The sequence below is a fragment of the Beauveria bassiana genome (assembly GCF_000280675.1).
Source record: "Beauveria bassiana ARSEF 2860 unplaced genomic scaffold BBA_S00042, whole genome shotgun sequence".
Lineage (NCBI taxonomy): Eukaryota > Fungi > Ascomycota > Sordariomycetes > Hypocreales > Cordycipitaceae > Beauveria > Beauveria bassiana.
In genome coordinates this window covers 62,465-86,258 of record NW_007930877.1, presented here as the reverse complement: position 1 = coordinate 86,258, position 23,794 = coordinate 62,465, and the positions used below count along the sequence as shown (strand labels likewise).

General features: G+C 54.3%; 7 protein-coding genes across 7 annotated transcripts; 4 read left to right on the top strand and 3 right to left on the bottom strand.

Annotated features, from left to right (window-relative positions):
• Window positions 1-350: 350 nt before the first annotated feature.
• Window positions 351-2,127, bottom strand: BBA_08919 (NRPS-like enzyme; the record flags this gene model as incomplete). The annotated part of the gene is made up of 2 exons (XM_008604016.1): window positions 351-1,799; window positions 1,891-2,127. 2 exons carry the CDS (start codon window positions 2,125-2,127, stop codon window positions 351-353), a joined length of 1,686 nt encoding a protein of 561 aa, XP_008602238.1.
• Window positions 2,128-3,361: 1,234 nt separating this feature from the next.
• BBA_08918 (tetratricopeptide-like protein) lies at window positions 3,362-6,217 on the bottom strand (the record flags this gene model as incomplete). The annotated part of the gene is made up of 6 exons (XM_008604015.1): window positions 3,362-4,801; window positions 4,855-5,304; window positions 5,352-5,444; window positions 5,492-5,754; window positions 5,804-6,007; window positions 6,064-6,217. 6 exons carry the CDS (start codon window positions 6,215-6,217, stop codon window positions 3,362-3,364), a joined length of 2,604 nt encoding a protein of 867 aa, XP_008602237.1.
• Window positions 6,218-10,796: 4,579 nt separating this feature from the next.
• BBA_08917 (uncharacterized protein) lies at window positions 10,797-11,492 on the top strand (the record flags this gene model as incomplete). The annotated part of the gene is made up of 2 exons (XM_008604014.1): window positions 10,797-11,045; window positions 11,328-11,492. The coding sequence occupies 2 exons, from the start codon at window positions 10,797-10,799 to the stop codon at window positions 11,490-11,492; spliced, it is 414 nt and encodes a 137-aa protein (XP_008602236.1).
• A 1,681-nt stretch (window positions 11,493-13,173) lies between these two features.
• On the top strand, window positions 13,174-14,088 carry BBA_08916 (carbonic anhydrase; the record flags this gene model as incomplete). Its single annotated transcript, XM_008604013.1, has 3 exons — window positions 13,174-13,259; window positions 13,506-13,683; window positions 13,867-14,088. 3 exons carry the CDS (start codon window positions 13,174-13,176, stop codon window positions 14,086-14,088), a joined length of 486 nt encoding a protein of 161 aa, XP_008602235.1.
• Window positions 14,089-14,995: 907 nt separating this feature from the next.
• Window positions 14,996-17,596, bottom strand: BBA_08915 (LisH protein; the record flags this gene model as incomplete). The annotated part of the gene is made up of 6 exons (XM_008604012.1): window positions 14,996-15,160; window positions 15,280-15,708; window positions 15,819-16,949; window positions 17,100-17,260; window positions 17,349-17,365; window positions 17,544-17,596. The coding sequence occupies 6 exons, from the start codon at window positions 17,594-17,596 to the stop codon at window positions 14,996-14,998; spliced, it is 1,956 nt and encodes a 651-aa protein (XP_008602234.1).
• A 2,778-nt stretch (window positions 17,597-20,374) lies between these two features.
• On the top strand, window positions 20,375-21,507 carry BBA_08914 (eukaryotic integral membrane protein; the record flags this gene model as incomplete). Its single annotated transcript, XM_008604011.1, has 2 exons — window positions 20,375-20,751; window positions 20,805-21,507. The coding sequence occupies 2 exons, from the start codon at window positions 20,375-20,377 to the stop codon at window positions 21,505-21,507; spliced, it is 1,080 nt and encodes a 359-aa protein (XP_008602233.1).
• An 892-nt stretch (window positions 21,508-22,399) lies between these two features.
• On the top strand, window positions 22,400-23,555 carry BBA_08913 (uncharacterized protein; the record flags this gene model as incomplete). Its single annotated transcript, XM_008604010.1, has 3 exons — window positions 22,400-22,689; window positions 23,196-23,298; window positions 23,424-23,555. The coding sequence occupies 3 exons, from the start codon at window positions 22,400-22,402 to the stop codon at window positions 23,553-23,555; spliced, it is 525 nt and encodes a 174-aa protein (XP_008602232.1).
• Window positions 23,556-23,794: the final 239 nt, after the last annotated feature.

Genomic DNA, 23,794 nt, shown 5'->3' with positions numbered 1-23,794 from the left:
TTGCATATCTACTTCATCATAGAATTGTTAGTAGCGTCACCAGCGCCGCCAGCTTCGTGCTCCCTAACAAGTCTCTCAAGACAAAGCTAAAGCTTCTCACCACTTCTCGAAAACCATCTCACGCTAACTTGTACACTGCCTCACAAGTCCGAAGCGTTGCTGTGCTAATAAGAGCTGTATCGGCTTCCATGATTATGAAGATGCTTTCTCTTTTTTGGAAACCTTAAGCTCTCCCACCTGCGAGCATCTGAGAACAAGTACACGATCAGCAAGTTTACAACACCAGATCCACGCATCACCCAGTCTCATAACCAATCCTCATATCTACATCCCCCACCCTCTACATCCCTTTACCCCCTTTTTTCCTCTGCATACAGCCCCTCAATTTCACTTGCAAACTCTGTATACACCCTCTGCCGCATCACATTCCCCTTGTCCGTCCTCGGCAGCCTCGCCGTCCGCGGCAGCACCCGCACCATGTCCCTCGAAACCTCCGCATGCCCCGGCACCACGCCGTTTGCCTCCTCCACCAGCGGCCACACTCTCTCCACGAACCTCTCCCCATCATCCTCGTCGTCGCCGTCCTCCTCCTCCTCCTCCTCCTCCTCCTCCTCCTCTCTCGTCGCGGGCACCACCAGCAGCCCCGGCACCGTCCTCCCCACACCCACCACCACCGCCTCCTCCACCAGCGGGCTCGCCCGCAAGCGCTCCTCAAACGGCACGCCCAGCACCTTCATCGACGTGCTCAGCGCCGTAAAGTCCCCTTCTCTGCACACAAACTTCCACGTATCCCGCCGCGGGTCCTCGTGCGGCCGCATCATATCCCCCGTGCGAAAAACATTTCCCTCCTCCACGTGACTCAGCCCGGGGAAGCTGCGCAAAAACACAATCTCGTGCAGCGGCGCGTTGCCAGGCACCGGATCCAGCAGAATGTGCGGCCGCAGCACCGGCGGAATCTCAACGTAATCCCACTCCGGATCCCCGCGCGCGCGCCACATGGATGTGGCAAAGTTGCGCGTCGCTTCCGAGCTCCCCAGAGACGTGCTGATGTTGACGCCGTGCTCGACCAGATACTTGCCCAGCTCGTCCGGCAGCCTCGCGCCGCCCGTGGTGACGTACTCGGCCGCCTGCAGACACGCCAGTCCGCGAGGCGTCTGCGCAATGAGCCCGACATTGTACGGCGGCGCGGGCAAGAACTCTGGCCGTGCCGCCTCGAGCGCCTCAATCAGCGCGCCGGGTGTCAACTCTGGTCCGGTGTCCATGACGTAGCATGTCTTGCCCGCGTGCATGGTGCCGAGAAGGATGCCCAGTCCCCAGCCGTGGTAGGACGGCCACGAGAGCAGGCTGGTGAGCGGCAGCGACGACGTGAATAGCGACAGCGCCATGTCGTCGTGTCGGTAGGGGATGGGTTTCGGGAGCCCCGTCGAGCCCGACGTCGAGAAGAAGACGGCGGTGGTGTCGGTCTGCTTCTCGCGGGGGAAGAAGAAGCGCGGCGGTTTGGGGGTGGAGGTGTTCCTGACGGCGGCCGCCGCCGTATAGACGGAGCGCGGAACGAATGGAATCGCCGAAGTGGGTGGCTGCAACGCGACGATGCCCTGGACGAGGTCCGCCGTGTCGGGCGTGGCTTCGTCGTACACCACGGCGTCGCCGCGCGCGGATCCTAGCAGACTCGCAAGACCAACGGCTTTCTGGCGAAGCGACATCATGACGACGCAGTACCCAAGGCGAGAGAGCGCAAAGAGATGGACGACCCAGTCGAGGTTGGGGTTTCCCAGCATCCCCACCACGCGTCCGAGATTCTGCTCGCAACCCCTTTCGTTAGTCACTTCTTTCATCCCCCATTATATCCTTTGGCTCGTCCGCAAGAGAGTGGGATAGAAAAAAACGCACCGGTTCGTGTCCAGACTGGACGAGGTGCCGCACAACCGCGTCCACGTAGCCGTCGAGCTGCGCCGCCGTAAAAGTCTCGTAGTAGTCGCCGTCGCCACCCTCTCGATCCGCACGAGGATACGCAAAGAGAATTGGCGAGGGACTCTGGTGCACATGCCGCGTGAGCACGTCGTCGAGGACCAGCAGCGGGTTCTGCCGAGAATGCTCGTCAAATGCCTCTTGCGTGAAGCGCTCCATGTCGTATGCGTGGGGGGGGGGGGGAGGGAGGGGCGTAAGTCTTGCCGAGAAACAAAATCGTGGCGGATTCTCTGAAACAAAGTGTTGCTGGATAATCAAGCTTCGACGATCATCACCAAGTAAGCGATGAAAAAGCAGGTAGATGGTAGCATCAGACATCTCTACACTGCTCGTTTGACCGCACGCCAGGATCGCACCCACGCACCCCATCAAAAGCACCCCTCCCCTTCCCCCTCTCCGACAAGGCTCTGTCCTCGGTGATTTAATTTTTTCTTTTCCCATTACCTCGTGCATAGTATTAGCTCGTTACGTTGCAGCGCATGCCCAAATTCCGCAAGGCGCGGTTTCTGGCACTAACCTAGTAACCGGAAAGTACCCCGATCATCATCGCCCCACAGCCGCTTGGTCCAAGAGTCTCCAGGACTAAATTCATCTGAAATGAGAAAAAAGGCATCGGACATTGTAGTGATAAAGAACGAAAGGGAAACCACGAGCATCTCGACGCGAATCGCGCTTGTCTGTATCACGCGGCGCGAGGCGCTTATCTACACCGCCGCCGTCCGCGGGCACAAAGCTGGCATGCATGTCCCGGCAGACGTCACGCGCGCTCTGAATCGCACGTGTTGAAACACTGCATGTGCTCATTCTTTTGTGAGCCAAGTTCTAAAACACGTGCCTAAGGACTCTATGTGCTTAGATATTGTGCGACAACTTCTGCGTGCGGCACTTTATGCCACTATGCTCCATGCGCTAGAATGTCACACGAACTCCCAGCACTCACCTTAGTCCCTTCAGTCGCGCTTTGTAACCTGGTTCTACGTACTTTGTCTGGACCTCGAGGGCTGCATCACTTGCGTCACGTTCAGATAATTTGGTTCGCATAATCTGCCCAACGTCGCACGACAAGACCATATGAAGAAGTTTGCCAGACACTTGAGCCTTTAGGATCAACAGAGTGTGGGAAACTTTTTTCCATTTCCAAACATACTACAGACTATATAGGGACCAGTCGTCCGTTCGACTTTCCAAATTTCTCCCAGCACGACGCCCACCCTAACAAGTTTTCTCCTAAGCCAACCCAAAAGACCAAAAAACAAGAAACAAATAGGGTAAAGTAAACATAAGAAAGCAGAATAGCCAGTGTGGTATACATGGGAATTCAAGCAGAAAAATGTGCTGCGTAATCTCAAGACTCGTACTCCATCCTCCTGCTCTTCGCCTCCTTTTTTACATCTTATTCCGTCTTAGCCGTGGCAGCAGCAGGGGCCGCTGTCGTGCCGTTAGCTCCCGTGCTGTTTGGTGAGCTGGGTTTGGCCTCGTCCGTAGTAGAGCCAGCCTTGGAGCCATTCGTTGTGGCTGCCTTCTTGTCATCTTCGGGTGCATCGTCATAGTCTTCGTCGACATCCATCTTCCTAGCGGCGCGCTCAGGCTCAGACGTTGCGGAAGCCCGCGGAGCAATGCTAGTCTCCGGGGGCTCCTCCTTTGGAATGACTGGAGGCTGGGCCTTTTCAGGCGTAGCATCAGCGGGGGCGGATGCCTGCATGGGAGGCAACTGAGTCCCCGTTACGCTGTGTTGCGGGTGATGATGAGCTGCCTCAGAGGGGTGGTAGTCGTTCTTGGGGGCAGACTCTTCCACTCTGCGAGGCTCTTCTACACGGCGCTCCTCGCCCCGAGGAGAAGGGCGGCGGAAGCCTTCCTTGGGAGACAGGGACGGCCGGCGATGCTTGACATCCTCCAGGCGTGCGCGATTCTCTTCATTTGCTTGCTTCTTGACGGATGCATCATCCTCCCACTCGCGCATACGCTTCGGTCCGACCGAGGGAGGGCGGTCTTCTTGGCGCTGGACTGCGGCCTCGGGGGCTGCCGCCAAAGGGGGGACGGGGCCAGTCTGTCCGTTCTCACTTGCAGGTTGTAGTGCCTCGCTTTGACCCGCGTATGGGGGTAGCGGCGGCGGCGCCTGGCCGGGGTAGGCAGGCTTGGGCGAGGGAACATGGCCCTCGCGGCCGTCAGGGCGGGGGCTGTGGGTGGGCCGGAAGGGAACAGTGCCGTTGGGAGGCGGCGGTGCGGGGCCGTTGGGACCCCCCGATGGAAGCGCGGAAACAGACGGTACAGAGCCGCTAAAGTTTGGGTTGGCAACGCGGCCCTGCGACGTAGGAGCATATGCGTGGCTTGGAGGAGGCGAAGCACGGCGAGCCAGGCCAGGTCGGTCGGCGTATGGCGGCTGCTGCTGAGGTTGCGGCGCTTGACGGTGGTCAGGTTGCGGCTGGCGAGGGTCATGCTGAGGGCTGTGAGGCCGCTGCAGAGGGGGAGCAGGGCCGCCACGGAAAGGTTCCCCGCGGCTCTCATATGGGTTAGGTGGTTGGGGAGGTGGGTTCACGTTGGAGAGGTTGCGAGCCCAGTTCTCGCCAGCACCTTGGGGAGCGGGAGGAGGGCCGCCAGTAGGAGGCTGAGCCGTAGAGCCTCCCCACTGAGGACCAGTAGGACCTTGAGGACCAGCGGCCTGATAAGCCTGCGGGTGAACATCGGCAGGCTGAGGTGCAGCCGGGGGAGCACCGCCATTGCCGGAGCGAAGCAGCTGAAGACGATTTTTGATGTGCGGGTTGTGAGGGTCAAGCTCGGCAGCCCGTTGATAGGCATCAAGGGCATCGGAGATTTGGTTGTTACACGACTCGTACTGGGACAGATTAGTAAGGCGCAGCCAACGTGGCAGAACGGACCATATCTTACCAATGTGCCGAGGTCATACCAGACTTCAGAAATGTAGGGATTGAGGCGGATGGCGCGCGAATAAGCATCGAGCGCATCTCGGTATTGGTTGATTTGATAATAGAGGACACCAATTGAGCACCAGAAGGTAGGATTCTTTCCATCGCGATAGACGGCCTGCTGATAGGCCTCATACGCCTTGGGGTATTTTTGCTGCGACATGTAGCATCTACCAAGCAGGTACCAGCTCTGTGCGTCGGTGTTATCTGCTGCTGTTAGGGTTGAGCGATCGGAGGAGATTGTGGACGTCCTACCGGCGTTGACAGATTTCTCGAGGTACTGAATGGCGCGATCTTGGTACTCGTAGGAGCTGCTCTGCTGGTGGTGGAGCCAGCCAAGCTGTTGGAGGACCTTGGCATGGGTAGGCGTGTGATCCAGAACACGCTGGTAGGCAGCCTTGGCGTTGTCGAACTAATTATTGTCAGTTTGTATCGGACCAAGGCAGAAAGCGAACATACGTCTTTTTGCTGCTCATGAACATGACCAATTTGGAACCAAATGTCCTCCTGTGTCAGGGGGCCGGGAGGCGAGCTGACAATGTATTTGAAGCACTTTTCCAAGTCAGAAGCGATTCGTGCAGAGCATGCGCCAAGCTTACCTCAAGACTCTGGGGATATTTCGACTGCTGTTTGTATATTATTCCGAGGCGAAAGTAAATCTCGTTTGCCTTTTCAAAGTCGGGCTGGATCTGCATAACCTGGGAGAAGGCTTCCTCGGCATAGTCGTAGCTGCCATAGCGGTCGTAGAGGATGCCAATGCCGTACCAGAGCATGGGGTCCTTGGGATCGCGCAGATTGACCAGAGCTTGCTGGTAAGCGTCGTAAGCCTTTTGGAGATTTTCGGTCATGAGGAAGCAGTGGCCTGCTGAATTAGCGTCGGAACAGATGGAGCTATGGCATCATGTGCTTACCGAGATTGCCCCAAGCTTCGCCATTGTTTCTGTCCATGTCGACAATGGTGCGGAAGAACTCGAGAGCCTTGTCAAAGGCCTCGCGACCCTTGAGCAGCATACCGATGGCGTTGAGAGCAGTGATGGACTGAGGATTGGCGATGAGGGCGCGCTCGTATGCCTGGAGGGCCTCGTCGGGGGTGCGCAAGAGCTCTGCGCAGCTGCCTGGGTGGGATTTAGCGATGGCGCGACGAGACGGAAGAGGCGAGAACCAAGCTTACCGATTTGTAGCCAAACCTGCTCGTTGAGCTGCTGAATCTGGACGGAAGCGCTATACTGGCTGGAAGGGCCGGCGTGAGGCGGGCCGCCCTGCGCCTGCGCCTGCTGGTGCTGCATCTGCATCATGGTGGGCGATGGATGATGGTTTGCAGCCATTGCTGATGACGATGGCCGACTGGGAGCCGCACGCGGAAGTGTGCCAAGTCGAGGCGTTGCCAGCTTGAGCGGCGCGATGGGCGACAGGAGGGCGTCAGAGAGGACAGAATTGCTCAATGGCGGATCGAGCAGCAGCGACTAAAGTCCTGAAGAGATTATTGTCGGCGTGGTGGGTGGGTGGCCGAGGTCGAGATGCGTTGACGTGCAAGCGCGTAGCAGGGGCCTTAGTGGTGAGGCGACAAGTCTTTGGAGGATGGGGCCCAGCGTGGCTGCTGCGCAGAAAAATAAACCGACGATGCACTAGGTGAGGGTTCGCGCCAGGTAACAAGCGGGAGGCGATGATGGGATGATGAAGACCGTAATGGCGAGAGGGACCAGGATGGTGATGATTGCAGAGGCCTGGTAGCCGTTTGGGAGGCAGAATCAAAGGGAATTGGGGGGAAGGAGGAGAGAGAAGAAAACTGGTCATTGGGGAGAGGCTGTCTGGTGGAGGAAAGGACCTGCACCGCTGGCCGAGCCAAACTCCCCTTACCCATGAGAATGGGAGGGAACGGGCAGGCTAGGGCGACGGCTGGGGTGTGATGTGGGGACGAGCGGCTCCACAGGGAGCGAGTGGCCGGTGCATGGTTGTTGGCTTTGAGAGTACTTGTTGCCGCGGGTGATTCGCGAGAGACGGAGAGGTAGATAATGAACAGGAGCAGGGGTGGATGCTGCGGGGAGGGGGGTGCGGCGATTCAGCAGGTGTGGTGTCCATGTTGTGGGATGGCACTGATGGGGCGCTGATGGGCTATGGATGGGTGATGTGGAGGGTGTGCTGCCGGAGTGGGCCGGGGCTGGGGCTGGGGCTGGCAGTGGCTTGTGCAGTGGACTGTGGCAGTCTTCTTTACCTGACGCATCCACTGTAAATACACTGCAATTCTGTCAACCGGCCTTTTTGCTCTTTTTACTGCTGATTTGCTAGTTGATAAATCGGTGGCAGCAAGCTAGTGACAGGCAACAGTGCCGCCCACTCGGTCATGATGCCTGGCGGGTCTTGCCCTAAGCCGCAACGAGACCGAGGAAAAAACATTGCGTATGTATAAAATGAGGTAATATATCAAAAAAAAATTAGAATAAAATAAAACACAGTCCACAAAAGAAACCCTTGGCCCGCTTCCCAAAACCCCCCAGACTCTCCACTCCAACTCGCTATTCCTCTGCATCATGGCAATGGTCTTGTACGTAGTATGTGCAGAACGTGCAGGTAGGTACGGAGTAGGTAGGTAGGAGTGGTAGGAGTCGATGCTCGGTACTCGTGCCTACCAGCGTCATCTGAAGCCGCTTCCGACGCCTCATCTGGCCTACCTATTTTGTCACCTCTCCCCCGCCCGCGCACAAAGCTGCCCCTCCTGCACGCCACGGCCGCACCCGCGTAACCTCGCACAGGGCCATCATGTAGCACATTGCACGGCAGCTGGTGCAGCAAGCGCGTGGACCGTTGCATGTGCAATGCAGGCCCTGTGTAGCCGTCGTCTCCCTCTGTCCGACCCTGCCGTCCCCTCCTGTGCCACCAGCAACGGGTATAGGTAATAAGCCAGACCAACCTGCTGTGCCACCTAACCCGCGCGGCGCGAGAGCTTGTTATGTCCCAATCTTTACTGGTACGTCTTGGCCGCGGCGGACAGCGTAAGCGATGCTTTCCTAGCAGCCCGGGCTAACTGGACTAACCGCTGGTAAGGCGAGAAGCGACAGCCACAAAGGGCTTGATGCAGTTAATCACCTAGTAGTAAGTCTAGTATCATCAGACGACAAGCCAGATCTGTCGTGGTGCAGGCTGAGGATGAGTCAGTCGGCGCACAGTTTGGCACCAATAATTACGAATCCGTGGCAGCGCTCCCCAGCGTACTGAGTACTGTCCCCGGTTAGCTTTGACGCTTAACAATATGCTGCCTATCCTGGCTTTGTCTTGCTTCCTTTGCTGTTTGTTTCTAGCGTACCTAAGACTGGCGATGGCCCCCAAAAAATATGGGGTAGGGCCACTGCTCTGGTTTGCTGCTCTGTCAACTGCGTCAAGAATAAAGACAAGGACGTGGCGCGGCAACGGGAAACTGAAGACGTTTATGGAGAAAATGAATCCGAGACAAAAAACGCATCTCCTTCTGCAGGATGTGCAGGATAATGATCAACAGTGGAAATACTACGTTGGGTTCTCCCATGTCGTGTAAAATACCTCCAAGCTCCTATGCGTAGGTACCCTGCACTCTCGCCCAAAAAAAAAAAAAACAAGACCCTCTGAGAGTGCCAGTCAGACGAACAGAAAAATACCAGAAAAAAAGCAGCACACGAACTAGTCGACGAGTATGTCACGCGGAATGCAAAACGGCAGATTTTGGCTTCGACATGATGAAGTGGCTTTTTTAATCTTTTGTCCGAGTTGCGGGACGACAAGTAAAAGTACATGGCCGGCTACCCAGCACGCTATTTTAGCACGGTGGCGGGCAAGACACGATTTAAGCTATGACACGTGACTTTTGGCAGGCACAGCAAGTACCCGTGTCGGAGGCTGACAGCAAGTACCCGTGTCGGAGGCTGGAGCCCTGACCTGCCAGTACCACTGCCAGCTGCCAACCCGCATCGCGCTCATCGGGCCCAAGGGTGCCAGGCAAAGGCAGCCAGCAACAACGAGACGGGACCCGCTGCCCTTGTTCGGTTCGAGAACATCGCTTCCGGCGTGCCACTTGCCAGTTGCCACCATTTTGTGTGTGTGGGCCGTGTTTCTCCTTTTGCCTCTTGAATCTTTCCGCTGATTATTTTTCGGCCTAGCCTCAGGACAAAGGGGGCATTATTATTATATTATTATTGTTATTATTATTATTTCATCATCACCAATATTGCCCATGATTATCGACAACAAGAGGGTCTCCGCTGCGCTGCGCTGGCGACACTAGCCACTTTACCGCCACACTTGCTGAGCCACAACGGCTATAAGGAACGCCCGCAACTAGACCAGGAGACAACAAGCTGAAACTGGCCGATGAACGACGCAAGAAAAAAAGGATAAAAAAATGCTTGGCGCGTACGCAACTTTCTTTTGTTTCATCATCGTTTGAACCCGTCTCGTTGCAAATGGTGATCGGTTGATAAAGTATAGCGGTCCGTACCTCTTCCACCCCCCCGCTCTGTCGCTGGAAATTGACTCCCAGCTGCCACCTTGCCCTAGGCATATCCGGGATGCACGCCTCTTCATCAGCCTCCTCGCGCCAAGCCCGTGCGACCTGAGACTGAGAGCGACAGCGATTCGGCACGCAACCGTTGTCTTGCCCTCGGAGCGAATCGCACGCAAGGCAGACGGATTTTGTAAGGCATCAAAAGCGGGCTAGGGTGGGGTTACGACAGCCACGTCCACCACCAGCAAGCAAATAGGCCGTCTCCACCACCCCTATTCCATTCATGCTTTGCCTGAAAAAAAAATGATCCAACAAACTTTGGCACTTGGACGTCAACTGTCGGGGCCCCGTCTTTCTTCGCTGCCCCAGTCATCAACAGCAAATCGTTCCATCACGTCTGGCAAGTCAGTCGACGACGCAGTATCGCATGTATCTCCTTGTCGGCAAGACTTGCGATGCGAACATGCTGCTGACGCCGTCGAGATGAGCCAGGCGCTCGCTACACGGACGTTACAGCTCGTACGCAACTCTCAAAGCTCTCATCTTAGGAACGCAAGACCTCAAAGAAAGCTGACTAATCTTTGATTGAGTTGGCTGTCTTATGGGATCACGCTGACTGAAGCAAGCTCACGCGATTCTTTGCCGGGCGGCGGCTCTATATTTAAGCAAAAGTCACATGACCGAGGCTCAAAAGGTCAAGGAATCCTTTGGATTCCAGCGCATCTGATGGTTGATTATGAACTGGATTGTGCATACTTGCATCAAGTTTGATCGGGCCCACACTGATACTCTGGATATTTTGGCGCCTGCAGCCAGGTTGCGACGATTCACAAGGTAGGTTGCGACGATTGGCGGCCAATGCATACTGCCCGGCTTGTGCTGCGTGCCAGGCTACCAGCATATCATCGTGCCCGAGTCCCGGCAGAGCTACAATGCAGGCCCGCAGCACCTCGCCCGCCTGTCTCTGGAACGCATTCTTGCTGGCTTTGAGTAAGTAGCGGAAACTAGCCAGCACCATGGACGTCGCGTCGCACCGAAGCATGTGAGATGCCAAACATGCGCAAACGTCGCTGGCAGCACTACTGTGAGTGAGCCGACAGATGCCTCCGTTACGTCAGCATGGCTAGCACGCAGTGCGACGTCTCGATTTCACCTCGTGCGGAAATCCACCTGTCCAGATTGCCGCCGACAAGCAAAAGAAGACAATGTATGCACGAACCTCGGGGACAAGGGTGTGGGAAAGACATGCTGTAATACTTGGCACTTGGGCACACCCACATCGTTACCGCCACCCACCGGTTGTGACCACCACCACCACCACCATCTTCAAGCGCATACCTACGTGACAGAGTCGCAGCCGTATCCACAGCCGGTCAGCACTGCGCAGCATGTCATGCACCCCGACGACGCCATGCTGCACGCTGCATTCGACGATGGTGGCATCCCAAGACTCGCGGCCTGACCTCGCATTTACGGGTGTCGCTGCCGTTTCCACCCGGGGCTCGTCTGTGGAGGCGGCTTGGTCTAAATACCGTCTCCTGGACGGCCCGTCTGTAACGGTACAAATCGGCGCCACGTCAAGCGACCCTGGTGGATCTGTGCGAAACCTGTTGCCTCACAAGGCCAGGCATGTTGAGGTTGAGGTCAATCAAGCTGGCTCCGCGCTCACCATGCCAGCTCGGGTACGTGACAGATCCGCATCGCCGATTGAAATATTCTCGATTCTATTGTATTCTTCTCATTTGCGTATGTCTTGAGGCTTTCATCAATCTACCTTTGTCTTGCACTTTGCCCGCTACTTTCTTTTCAACATCCCTTGCCTTTCCAGATTTCCCTTGTCTACTTGGCGTTACAGCGTATCTGTAGGAGCCATGACGTCTCTCTCTGGTGGTTACCTACTCGGTAGTCAAGATCCGTCGCCCAAATACCCATGTGCACTCTGATGGCGGTGCTGACAGACGCAGCTGCATCGACCGATCATTCATGTGCTAGTAGCCATTAGGAAACCGAAAACCACGGGTGCAGCGCTGGAAGCACGAAGCCGTGATTGGCTGCTGAAGGTGTTCCGATATGCGCGCAACCAACTACAAGTGGTATCTCGTGTGTCTGGTGTCGCATCTGGCCTCTGATGGAGTGGAAATTCTTATTCTATTGCCAAATTATACCTTTAAGCTTACTGTGAGTGTAATTTTGGCATGTTGAATTTGAATAGCCTGAGCTCCTAGGCGCCAAATCTTCCTTCTCTACAATTTTCCCTTCTCTCGCTTTTTATTCCTCCTTACTTTTGATTCTCCCTAAATCTTTCAAATTCGCTTTCCCTTTTCCTTGATTTTCTCTCAGAAGGCCACAAGGTGAGAGATGAGATGAGAAACTTGATTCTACCAGTTGAGACTGGTAGCCATGCACGTGCTACGGGCCGAGTTTTACCATGTACATACGTACAGTATGCATGTTTCCCCTCTCCAATCAGGCTCAAGGGTATGCACATGGAAGAAAAAAAAGGGTGCTCTCCAGTTAAAATGACATGCAGCGTCGCGAGACTGGAACATGTTTGTTCTCTTGCAGCCAGATGCGGTGCGACGAGACCCAAGACGATGAATTCTTGCCAGACATGACAAAACGCGATCCAAGGGCACCAGCGTACAGCCCCAGATTCCACAACGTAGTTTCACGACGCAGATTCCACGACATGAGCTCGATGACTACAGAAGGTAGAAAAGCAGAGGGGAGGGCGACACCAAAATTTCTTCTCTCTCGTTCCTCGGGGCAGGAGGGGGTTGTGCGACAAGTTGATGCGGTGCGAGGCGCGAGACCTCGTGGCAGACGCACCTCGCACCGCACGAGCGTGGCACAAGTAGTGGATATAGGGAGATCTTTTGATACCATGTCAGCGAGCCGCTGTGATTTTTTTCTTGTCGTGTCTTTTTTTCAAATGGTGGTGGGCGCATTCGATGCATGTCTCGCGAGGAGGGATATTCAAGGATAGAGGAAACTCGTCGGCTGTAATGTATGTGGCAAAGGTTACTATGATCCTGACTCGTTCTCAAACGAGAGATACATACATACACCTCATTCATGCCTCCAATAAAAATTACATCTGGTGCCGAGAGAGCACACCACAACGCGCGTAAAAGAACTTGTATTCCCATTCTAGGCGCCGTAGCCAAACCCCATTTGCCCGAACAAGACCGGTACAATCTCGGGCCGTCGTCTGTCTCACGACTCACAATTGTTCATCGGATGGCACCATCCCCGGCCAATACCGGCTCATTCTAGGGGGGGGTCCTATCTTGCCAGCAGAACGAATCAAAACTTGTTCAACCCCCCAAAATAACAGTGGCTCCAACAATAATACGAATTCGAAGGAAAATTAGGAACACAGAAAATCTTCCCGCCGTTGGTTCATGATATCAAATTCCCCAGACAAGACCAGGGGTTTGGGGCTGTCTTCTCCGCAATGACCACCACCCACCCCCCTCAAGTTTCTACCATTGCGGATGGCGACATGCCGCCCAAAATGACGGCGGAGGGGTTGTTTCACGTCTCGCCAAAAAAACCTCATCGGCCTGCCATCCCACCATTTATTTGTAGAAAGCAGTATAGCCTGCCACCTAACTCGTTTACGAAGCGGCATAACTGATAAACTAGTGTTTAGATGAAAAAGGAGGGCAAAAAAAAAAAAAACGCAGACATCTATATAAACCTGCCACTCGGGACGACTTGCCTTTTTTTTTCATTTTCCTTTTTCCAAATCTCAGTATCACTGCCATCTCAGTCTCCTCAAAATCAACACTATAGTTTTTTAAAACAATGTCCGTCGCCGCTGAATTCGAAGTCGCCAATCAGCAGTACGCTGCCTCCTTTACAAAGGCCGACTTGCCCATGCCCCCCGGCCGGTACGTGCCCTCTTGATCCGTGATGCTTGCAGCAGCAGTAGTGCGTCGTCGTCGTCGTCGTGGTTGAGGCAAAAAAAAAAAAATCGAGATGTGTGTCTGTGTGTATGCATGTGATGCGGAGTCGAGGTGTGTGTGTGTGAGTGTTGCCGAGAACCTTGTGTTTATCATTATTCCCCGAATCCCCCCCCTCCTCTCCCTCGAGCGAAGCGAGGAAGAAAAAAAAAAAGACTGACAAAAGATTTATAGAAAAGTCACAGTCGTCACTTGCATGGACGCCCGCATTGACCCCGCCAAAATCCTCGGTCTTACTGAAGGCGACGCCCACGTCATCCGCAACGCCGGCGGCCGTGCCGCCGATTCCATCCGCTCCCTTATAATCTCCCAGCAACTTCTTGGTACTCGCGAGATCGTCCTCATCCATCATGTACGTCTTCCCCCCCTTTCTTACCTTTTCTTTTTCTCTTTTTTCCCTCGCTTCGCTCGACGTGGGCCTTGACACCACCACCCCTTCCCCCCCTCTTCTTTGCCTCATTTTCCATTTCTTTTAATAATTCTACATGTTGCTTTTATAAAAATGCTAATAAAGAGATTGGAATAAATGATTTAGACCGACTGCGGCATGCTCACCTTTACCGACGACGTCCTCCGCAGCAAGATTCGCGCCGAGCTCCATCAAAGCGCCGACCATTTCGCCTTTCTCCCGATCCAGGATCTTGCCAAGAGCGTCGCCGACGACATTGCCTTTTTGAAGAAATCAGAATTCATCCTCGACGTTCCCATTACCGGCTACATCTACGACGTCAAGAGCGGTGCCATTCTCAAGGTCTAAAACCCAACAAGAGCAGCAAGATCCGCCATTCCTGCTCCTGCTGCTGCTGTCCGACCAACACAAATCGTGAAAGAAACGTTCAACATGGATTGCTAGAACAGGAGAATAGTGTGCCGGCTTTACTGACCACTGCACTGAGAGTTGTCTGGGTCAGTTGATGGCTGGCGCTTCCATTGTAGTATCAGGTAGATACATGGCGGGTGCACAACTGCCGTCCATCCATCTCTTTGCTCATACCTAGCGGGTTTCCATTGCTACGTAGCTTCCAGCCTATCGCTGGTCCGTATCGTACAATAGTGCGACACAAGGGTTACAATGCTGTCTGGGCTGCTCCCGCTGACGTGCCCAAGAGCCCCGGCGACGCGCTCGGCTTCTGTGGACTTAAGACGGACCTCTACGGAGCCCAACCATTCGTACCACTCTGATCACCGAGCTTAGCACCTTAGATTCATGGTGGAAAAAGGGCTTCTTGTATTCGTACGCTCATGGTACATCTTATAATTTACACTACTGAAAACAGAAGAATGAAATGAAACCAGCTCCGCGCTAGCCATAGAACAAGGGGAAAAAAAGAAAACTCCCTCACCTCCAGATTGTGAACCTCCACCATCAAGACTCCGAAAATCAAAACCCATGCAAACAATGTCCCACCTCTGTTTCCAGTATCCAATCCTGATCGCACTCCTCAAAAGATAAGAACCACTCCCGGGACGATAAGAAATGCTCATATTCGCATATCGTGACTTCTATGCTTCACGAACCAGAGAAACCACGTGCAAGAAAAAAGGTGGTCGACAATGAGTCGTGTATCCCGTATTTTGTCGCTCAAGTCCTCCTTTGTTTCATCCCCCTCTTTTTTATCCTTTCTCGTCCTTTTTCTGTATCGCTTGTTGATAGAATCGCCAAATCATGTAGTAAAGTATTTCCCAGACACCGTTTTTGTCGTGCTGACTAACACAACGAAAGAAAAGCGATTTCCGTGGGGATCAAAAGTCTCCTGTGCGCAAGTAGAAACATCATGTTGGAGCGGAGTAACATCTTGACTGTGGGTAGAGCGTGACCCATGGTAGCTCTGACGCGTCAGAGCCAAGTGTATTGTAATTTAGTGTCGTCAAGGTCATCTTCGAAAATTTATAACAGCGAGCTGAGATAGTTAGCACCAGCAGCAAATCGTACAAGGGGCAGACGTACCCGGCTATTCGACCCATAGGCCAGCTTTTGACCCGTCATGTCCCAGCACAGGCAGTGCTCATCCTCCTCGTCAGTCTCCTTGGGACTGAGCCAGCCAGGATGCGGCGGCCTGTTCCAGCACGCCCGGGGCATGGTGGTGTTACCCACCTTCCAGATGAGAACCTGGCTCGAGGTGGCGCCGGCAATGAAGGCACCGTCAGGCGTGAATGCTAAGCGCACAATGGGTGAGTCCATGGTAAGGAAGCACTTGGCTTTGCTTTCGGGCTTGCGGGCATTCCATATTAAAATAGCGCAGTCGTCGCCGCCAGTGGCAATGAGACGTTCGTCTTCGGATACCGGGTGTGAGGCCGGGAGAGGCTGCCACTCCATCGTAGTGATGGCGCCTTGGTGTGCGGATATGGATCTTCTTTGACCGGATTCATCCCAGAGCTGCGAATGTTAGTCCTTTGCTCCTCGCCTGTCTTCCCTAATGCTGCACTTTCGACCTTCTGCCTGTTCCTTTGCGAAAGTAGTTTGGGAATATTGGGGCATCAGCTTACATCGAGTACTCCCTTGTCGCTGGATGTGGCAGCCAACCTGGATCGCCAGTCGAACAATACTTGGGAAAAGCTGTCATCATCTTTGGTTTCAAACTTGCGCACTTGAACAATCGAAGACTCTGTGCAGTGCAGGCAGACGAGCAGGTCGCCGCCGCAAAGCAGAAAGTCTGAGTCGCCAATCCACGTGGCGTCGAGGGGCGTGGCGCCAATGTCCTGATTGGGGAGATGATGCGACAGCGAAGTGCATGTTAGCGATGAGTAGACGGTAACGACGGCGCCGCCCTTTTCTGGTGAAATGGCGAGCAGGCCCGTGTTGGATGGGTTCCATAACAGCTTGACGACGGGAGGCTCGGGGACCTCCATGGACTGAACATGGATGCCCTGGGCGGACCAGATGTTGACGGCGGCTTGGGAGCCGAGGTCAGCAGCGACGGCAATGGCAGAGCCGTCCGAGGTCCAGGCGAGGGCAGTGACGGTGGTTGTCCTGGGGGTATCGGGGCTGATGAGGTTGTGAGCATGGGACACGTGATCTTGGGAGTGTCCTGGGGTATTAGTGGTACGCGAGACTGTCCAGACACGGGCTAGCGCATCGGTGCCAGTAGCTGCCAATGCGGATGGGTCTTTGGGGTTCCACTCGCACTGCAGGAGAATGGGTGCATTCTCGGTGGTGACGGGAGAGGCAGAGGCTGAAGCAGTAGCTGTGGTGTCCTCGGGTTGGGCGACGTCGTCGGCAAGGCGAATAAAGGTGGTGTTTGGGGTGAGCTCCTCGACCTTTTCCACCTGGGTGCCCTGCTCGGGGCCATCGGTGCGGGAGACGGGTTGGGGCACCTGCTCGCCCTCAAGAGGCGAGGGGTAGGCGTGGTTGTCCGACTGGTCGACGTCCATGGGGGTGGCGTCTCCGGGAGCAGGTGGTGTGCCATTTTCGTAGCCATTGGTGAGACGGGCGCGTTTTGGCGATGAGCCATTGGCGTTTGCGATATTTGGGAGGGAGCGCTTGCGGGCGGCCTCTATGGCGACGGCCGTGGTCTCTTGGTCGTACTCCTTCTTGGCTCTTAGTGGTGATTCTAAGGGCCCAAAAATGCCATTCTTGATAGCCTCGGGCTCAGATTCTGTGGTGGCGCCGATGGGCAACTGCGGTGCAGGTGAGATGGGTTAGCGATGAGATGTGAGTGAACCTGGGCGGGGGTGGTGGATGAGCGCAAGGGAGGGAGATGGTTCAGAGTGGTGAGTGAGTATAGTGACGGGTTCAAGTCGAGGGTCAAAATTAAAAGGGTTGCCTACGCCTTTTCGTGCTTGTTCGCGCTCAAGGGCATTGTAGAGTAGGCCGCGATTGACGACGGAGACCAGAGCGTGGCCTTTGACGTGGGGCGCAAACTCCAAGTCGCGGTGAGGTTCGCGAACATGCCATTCTTTCTGGAACTTGGCGGCAGTTTCACGGTAATCTAGAATTGGTGAGTAGGGTAAGCAGAGAAAGGATCGAAGATGCGACAACGGCGATTGGCGGGCGTCAAGGTTGAGAAGAGGACATACTGCCTTCCAAAAGGTACCTGGTGAGGCTAAAGTTAGTACCAGGGGCGGGAGTCGGGTTGGGAAACCGGCAGCGAAAAAGAGGGAGAGCGGCGGGGGAAAGACGAGGTAAAAATGGCAACAAATGATGGAGGCGAGGCGAGAGAAGAAGATGAAGCAAGAAAAAGTGCCAGGACCGGGGTGTTTGGGGGTGCGCACCTCCAAACGAGAAAGTTGACTCTGTCCGAGTCGAGAAACTCCTTAGTGACCATGGCGTTTTTTCCGGGCTGGGCTTGTGGTGGTCAGGGAGAATGGCGAATTGCGCGCCCGGGAGGGCGGCCGAGGAGCGGCGGAGGGAGGGAGGGTGTGACCAGACAAAAAGGCGAGAATAGCGACAGCGCGTAGCAGGCGAGAGAAGAGGAAGTGATTTGACGAGAGAGGCGCTGGGAATCGGGGTGGGCGTGGTAAAGGACGATGAGGAGTTGAAACGGGGATATTTTGAGTGAGTGAAGATTCAAGAGCGAGATGAAATCCACAATTGGGGACGCGGGCGCACGACGGGGAGTCTGTCCCCCAAACGGCAGACGGACAGAGAGACACGGGCAAGACGGGTTAGCCTGGAAGTGGCACGAGCTACCTTACCTATTGCTGGTAAATAAGGTACGTACCGACATGCCAACTGACGATCTTGGCAGCAAAAGGTGACTGCAATTGACTGGAGATAAAATTGACAGAACAAAGGCAGTGAGTGATTGAAACTGTGGTATAGCGGTTTGAGAAATCCTCGCCTCGTAGCTGCAACTAGAAGTATTCTATTCTGTTGCTCGTTTGCTTCCACGGTTGCCCGTTTGCTTGACTTGCCGTGTACATGTGACTTGACTTGCCCAGGACAACAAGATCCCCTACAGGGAAGAGGAGACCTGCTGCGTGGTGAATGATCAGTGGTCACTGGCTGGCGGGGACAACCAAGGACAAAGTTGCCAAGTACCTGGTACCTTTAAACAGCACCGGCCAACCTTGCCGGGCAAAAAAGAAAGCCCAGCCCAGGTACCTTTTTACCGTACCTGCACGCATCCACGGGGCCGCCAACTTGCGTCTGCCGAGCTGCACCTGGTTCCGCCTGTTCTTGATTCCTCCAATGCAGGGCAGCGGCAAGGCCCAGCTGTGGATATCTCCCATCTTTTGGCGCTAAACAAATCTACCAGTCACATTATCCAGATTCTGTCAAAGAATAAAGATAATGGAATTAAACCGCGCCAGCTATCTCAAAACACTTTTGCCTCCTCAAGGTCCCCCCTTCATTGCCTCTGCATCGCCATGACTACCAGTCCGCTCCGTCCTGGCTGCCCTGCGCATCTCATCTCTCTCATATGCATTATTTCTTCCTCTTCTGCTCAAGAAGAAAATGTTGGTCTTCCTTGACCAGTCTGCAAAGCACACCACCCAAATCTATTTACACTCGCCCGCCCCCAACCATCTATTCAAATCCTAGCTGCCCGCCCCTGTACGCACTGAAACTAGCGTCCGCTATCTGGTGCACTTTAAGTACTCTGTACATGACCACATGCTATATCACACCCATGACCATACCTACATGACGGTTATAGCTTGTTAGCATTATTACCATTAGCATTATGATCAGCTCGAATTAGGTATGTATCCATCATGGCCTCGATACTACGTTATTTACTCCGTACATAGCACAACGACCGAGTACCTTGAAGTTGCCCGACTCCCCCTGACTTCATCAATACATCCCTCGATCTGACCTCGCACCAAATCTACCCCACGTGTGCAAACCATCCAACGAACCTACCTGGTGCCGAATGTTAGAAAATTTTCATCCTCGTCTCTAGCCCTTCCTTTACCTAACCACCGCTGCGCGCCCACTAAGTCATTGCCCCTGCTCTTCCAGACGGTCCAGACCCCAAGACGATCCTACCGTGCCCGCCACTCTCGACAAACAAAAGTATAAAATATCCCGTCGACTCAGTAAAGCATCGTTGCATTCCCCGCTCGCAGCTTGTCGCCAACCATGTCCCTCCCGCCCCGGACCTGGTCTCTCGAGACATCTCATTGTCCCTAGCGTACGGCTGTCATGTGTTGGTGCAAACTTCCATTTCGTCCATTGGATGGATTGCATCCGTCATTATAATAACTCTAGCAGCCGCACGCTTGTGCATATCTGAGACAGGCGCCTACACATCGGCCACACTGCGCAACTCTAGTCCGCGACATGCCGCCCTCGATTGACCATGCCCAAGACGTCTCCCACAAACAGCGCCTGCGACGTCCAAGGAATGATGAGTTCTTGATACGACTTTATACCCAATAGTCTCGTAGTCTACAGTGAAATTCACTTGAATGTCATCTCCTGGTCATATCGTTCAAGACTGGTAGCAAGTACGCAAGACTCGCAAACGGGGCACTGCATCAAGATAGCGCCGCATAAGCGCATCCTCTCCCTTCCTCAGCCTACGCCATTCCACTTACCTCGTGCCCTCCACTCGGGGTACATGTACGTCTCGATCCGTCTTGGCTCGTACCTACGCTTATCTCCTCATTACGCTGTCGCCCCGATCCCGCGGCTCCATCGATTATGGACACTGCTCAGCTACATTTGCAAACGTACCAATATATCTTCTTTCACAGAAAACAGTGGCTACACTACAGCTCCAAAGGGAAGAAACATATCATAATTCTTTGCTCTACTTACGGCCACCGATCAGACAATCCCTTGCCGGGGTTGATAACCACCAGCGACGGGCGGTAGCGCAAGGCAGAAACCACGGGGCATCCTGTTTCAGCCTAGCGCAATTTGCTTCTCCCCAAAAAAGCTCCAGCAAAGCATCATCAGAGCCAACGTAGCCTCAAACGTCCTGGTTCCTGAATCCTCACAGCCCGTTTTGGTCCCTCGCCCAACGTATTTCTCTCTGGCGTATGGATCGCTAGCAGACAACAACACCGCTTCCGGCATCCATCTCGCACCATTCTGACCCTCTCCATCTAACACCAGGGCGGCACTACCCTATCGACCAGATCCGCCCACCATGCCGCCGCGTATAAATATCCCCCCCGTCACCCGCGTGCTCCTCGTTAGCCTCATTGCTCAGTCGGCCCTCGGCGCCGCAATTCGCTACCGACAATGGAGCGAGACGGCTAGCATCGTCATTCCCTATCTGACGCTCATCCCCCAGCTGTCGCTCGTCTACCCCTGGACCCTCGTCACCACCACCCTCGTTGAGAGCAACATCTTTACCCTCGCCATTGCCTGCTTTACCCTCTACCAGGGCGGCCGCTACCTCGAGCGCGCCTGGTCTTCGGCTGACCTTGCCAAGTTCATCCTCGTCGTCTCCCTGGTCCCCAACATCCTGACCTTCGGCACCATGGTCTTTTTCTTTACGCTCACGCGCAACGAGCGCTGGACGTGTGTCGTCCCCGTCTGTCTCTTTTCTCCGTCTCCAGCTAACCGTGCTATAGTCTCTGCACCATTGCCGGCACCATTCCGCTGCAAATCTCATTCCTCGTCGCCTTTAGCCAGCTCGTGCCCGCCCACACCGTTACCCTATTCCGCGGCGTCGTCTCCCTGCGCGTTATGCGCACCCCGATCCTCTATATTGGTCTCGTCGCCGTCCTTGGCCTCACCCCGCTGCTCTCCCGCGCAGCCGTTTGGCAGGCAATGTATGGCTTCCTCGCCAGCTGGACCTACCTGCGCTTCTACAAGACCGTCTTCCCCGACCTCGACGCCTCCCAGCCTACCTCGCTCCGCGGCGACGCCTCCGAGACCTTTGCCTTTGCCGAGTTCTTTCCCGCTCCCGCCAAACCCGTCGTCTCCGCAGTCTCCAACCAAGTCTTTGACGTGCTCGTCGCCGTGCGTCTCTGCACGCCCTTTTCTGCGACCGATGTGCTGCAACGCCGGGGTGGCGGCGGCGGCAGCGGCGGAGCCCCCGGTGGTGCGCGTGCTGAGGCCGAGCGACGCAGAGCCATTGCCCTGCGCGCTCTGGATCAGCGTTTGAATGCGGCCAGCAATGCTGCCGGCAAGCAGGCGCCGCAACCCGCTTCCCAGACGGCCGGCCCACCTGTCCATACGCAGCCCCAGACGACACAGGCGGCCATGACGACGGAGGGTCAGGTGCTCGGCGAGACCAAGTTTGAGCCCGAAAGCGACAGCAGCAAGAGCTAGAATATATTTTGGAAGACCATGTTGCATGAAGCGAGCATACTCTGATAGGGCATGTGCTTGTCGGGAGCATGTCCAACTGTAACGATACAGCCTGCGACGAACACCATCGAGTCACGGTCGTTTTGTCATTTTTTATCTATCGTTTTCAATACCTTGTTTTCATTTTTATGCCAGCGAATATTTAGCTCTTGTACTTGGTATGGGAAGGCGGGGAAGGTGTCTGGGAGGCCATAGGTCCTTACTGCAATGCACACATATTATACATGCCGGGTACTATATGGGCTGAAGTCTATGTCTACTAAAGTTTCCTCGTCTTTTTGCTGAATCCAGAAACCGTTAACTGTCAGCCAATAAAAGCGAGGAGTTGCTGTGAGTGACCGACCCTGACTAGACCCTGATACGATGAAGCCAAGACTGAGACTTCAAATAAGTCCTTGTTTGTGACCTCGGCGTTCATCAGACATGGGTCATTTTGGATCTTTTTTTTTTTAAAGAAAAAATCTATCGCTATAGGAATAGCCAATCAACCATTTTGCTCTGCAGGCTGAGATGACTTGTCAAGTTTGACGGTGGTAAATAGTGTGACAGGAAGCACGACAGGAAGAGGGGTACTACCTAAGGTACGTACTGACACCGCGGACAAAATTCAGATCCTGCGCGGGCATGCACGACTCCTGCGGACCATTCTGCACCTCTGCATCGCCCCACAGAACCGTTGTACACTTTATAAAAAAACAGACAGTTTCTTTCGTATTCCCCAACTCATGGTCGCGCACTTCTGATTCCTTATCACCGCGCGAGGTCTCGCGAGGGAAAACGTACCAACAAGGAGAGAAATAGTCTGGTTTTACTACGGAAAAAAAAAAGGGCAGAGAAAGGCAAACGCGGAACCATGCCGTCGCCGTCGTCGGCTACGCTACAAGGCCCTGCGCGCCAGATGCGCTCCCCTGCAACCCCCGCCACCGCATCCTCGTCGTCACCATCGGCGCAGCAGCAGCAGCAGCAGCAGCCGCAGAAACAGGTTTTTACCGCGGAGATGCGCGATCGGCAGTCGCGGGGCAAAGATCCGTATACAAAAGGCCATGAAGACGATGATGATGAGGAAGACGAAGAGGAGGAGGAGGACGATGACATGGATCTAGACGAGGATGATGACGGCTCGACGATGCAGATTGGAACTGTGTGAGTTTTTAAATATTTTCTTAGCATCAAGTTGAGAGGACCATTCGAACCGATCGGAGCCGAAGAAACGAGTCGATCTGAAAAAAAAAAAAAAGAATGAGCTGAGCGAAATTAACAATAAGCTGAATCGCGCAAATACGAAACCAAGCGGAAACTCCTCGGACATAAGATATGCTGTTTTCGTACTGTTGGAAATGTTGCATCCTTGTCTCGAAAGAAATTCTGCTTTAGGACTGTTGCATGCACATCTCGCGCCCGAGGAGTTTCACGCCTCAGCTTCGCATCTGCCGCGCTTCAGCTTACCATCATTGTTTTCTTCTTCAGCGCGTACTTTTTTTTTTTCTTTTAGAACAAGCTCGTCATGTTTTGCGCTCAGATTGCTGTACCCCCTGTTCTTTACTTTGCTTCACCTCTTTCCAGAACCCGACTCATGAAAGATGGGGGGAAACAAGGAGGCGACGGAGAAGCGGGGAGATTATGCTAACATGTGAGGATCATAAAAAAAGACCAAAGAATGAAACATTCGAGGAGAGGCAGAGGAGGCAGGACGCGCTCGCAGTGCTGGACAGTCCGGAGCAGCTCATGATGTATGCGCAAATGATGAATGATGTGAGTGGGCAGGGCCTAATTACGAAACTCCCTCCCGATCCCCTACCCTCGGAATGGAATTTAAAAACGAACGCAAACAGGCGGGGGAGAATAAAAAGGCAAAGCTAATACGGGTGGTTTTGTAGAGCATTCCCGGGCAGCGATATCGATTCATGAGGACGCTGTGCGGCTTCAGCGACGAGGATGAGGAGCAACAGCAACAGCAGCAGCAGCAGCAGCAGCAGCAGCAGCAGGCGCGTGCTGGTCGACGACGTTAGCAGTGCGCGTTTGGTGGGATGAGGAAGAAGGATGAAATGCATGTGTGAATGAGCGTGTTACAATGATGTCTTTAAAAAAAAAAGGAGAGCGTGGTGCTTTTCCGGATGTGGACGATCAAAGGTTGCCCATTAGTGGGTGTGCTTACCATCATGAATGTTATGAAATGAAATTAGTAGTCGTCTAAAAAAGACTACACCGCCGTAATAATGACACCATCTCTAAAAATGAAACTGCTTTT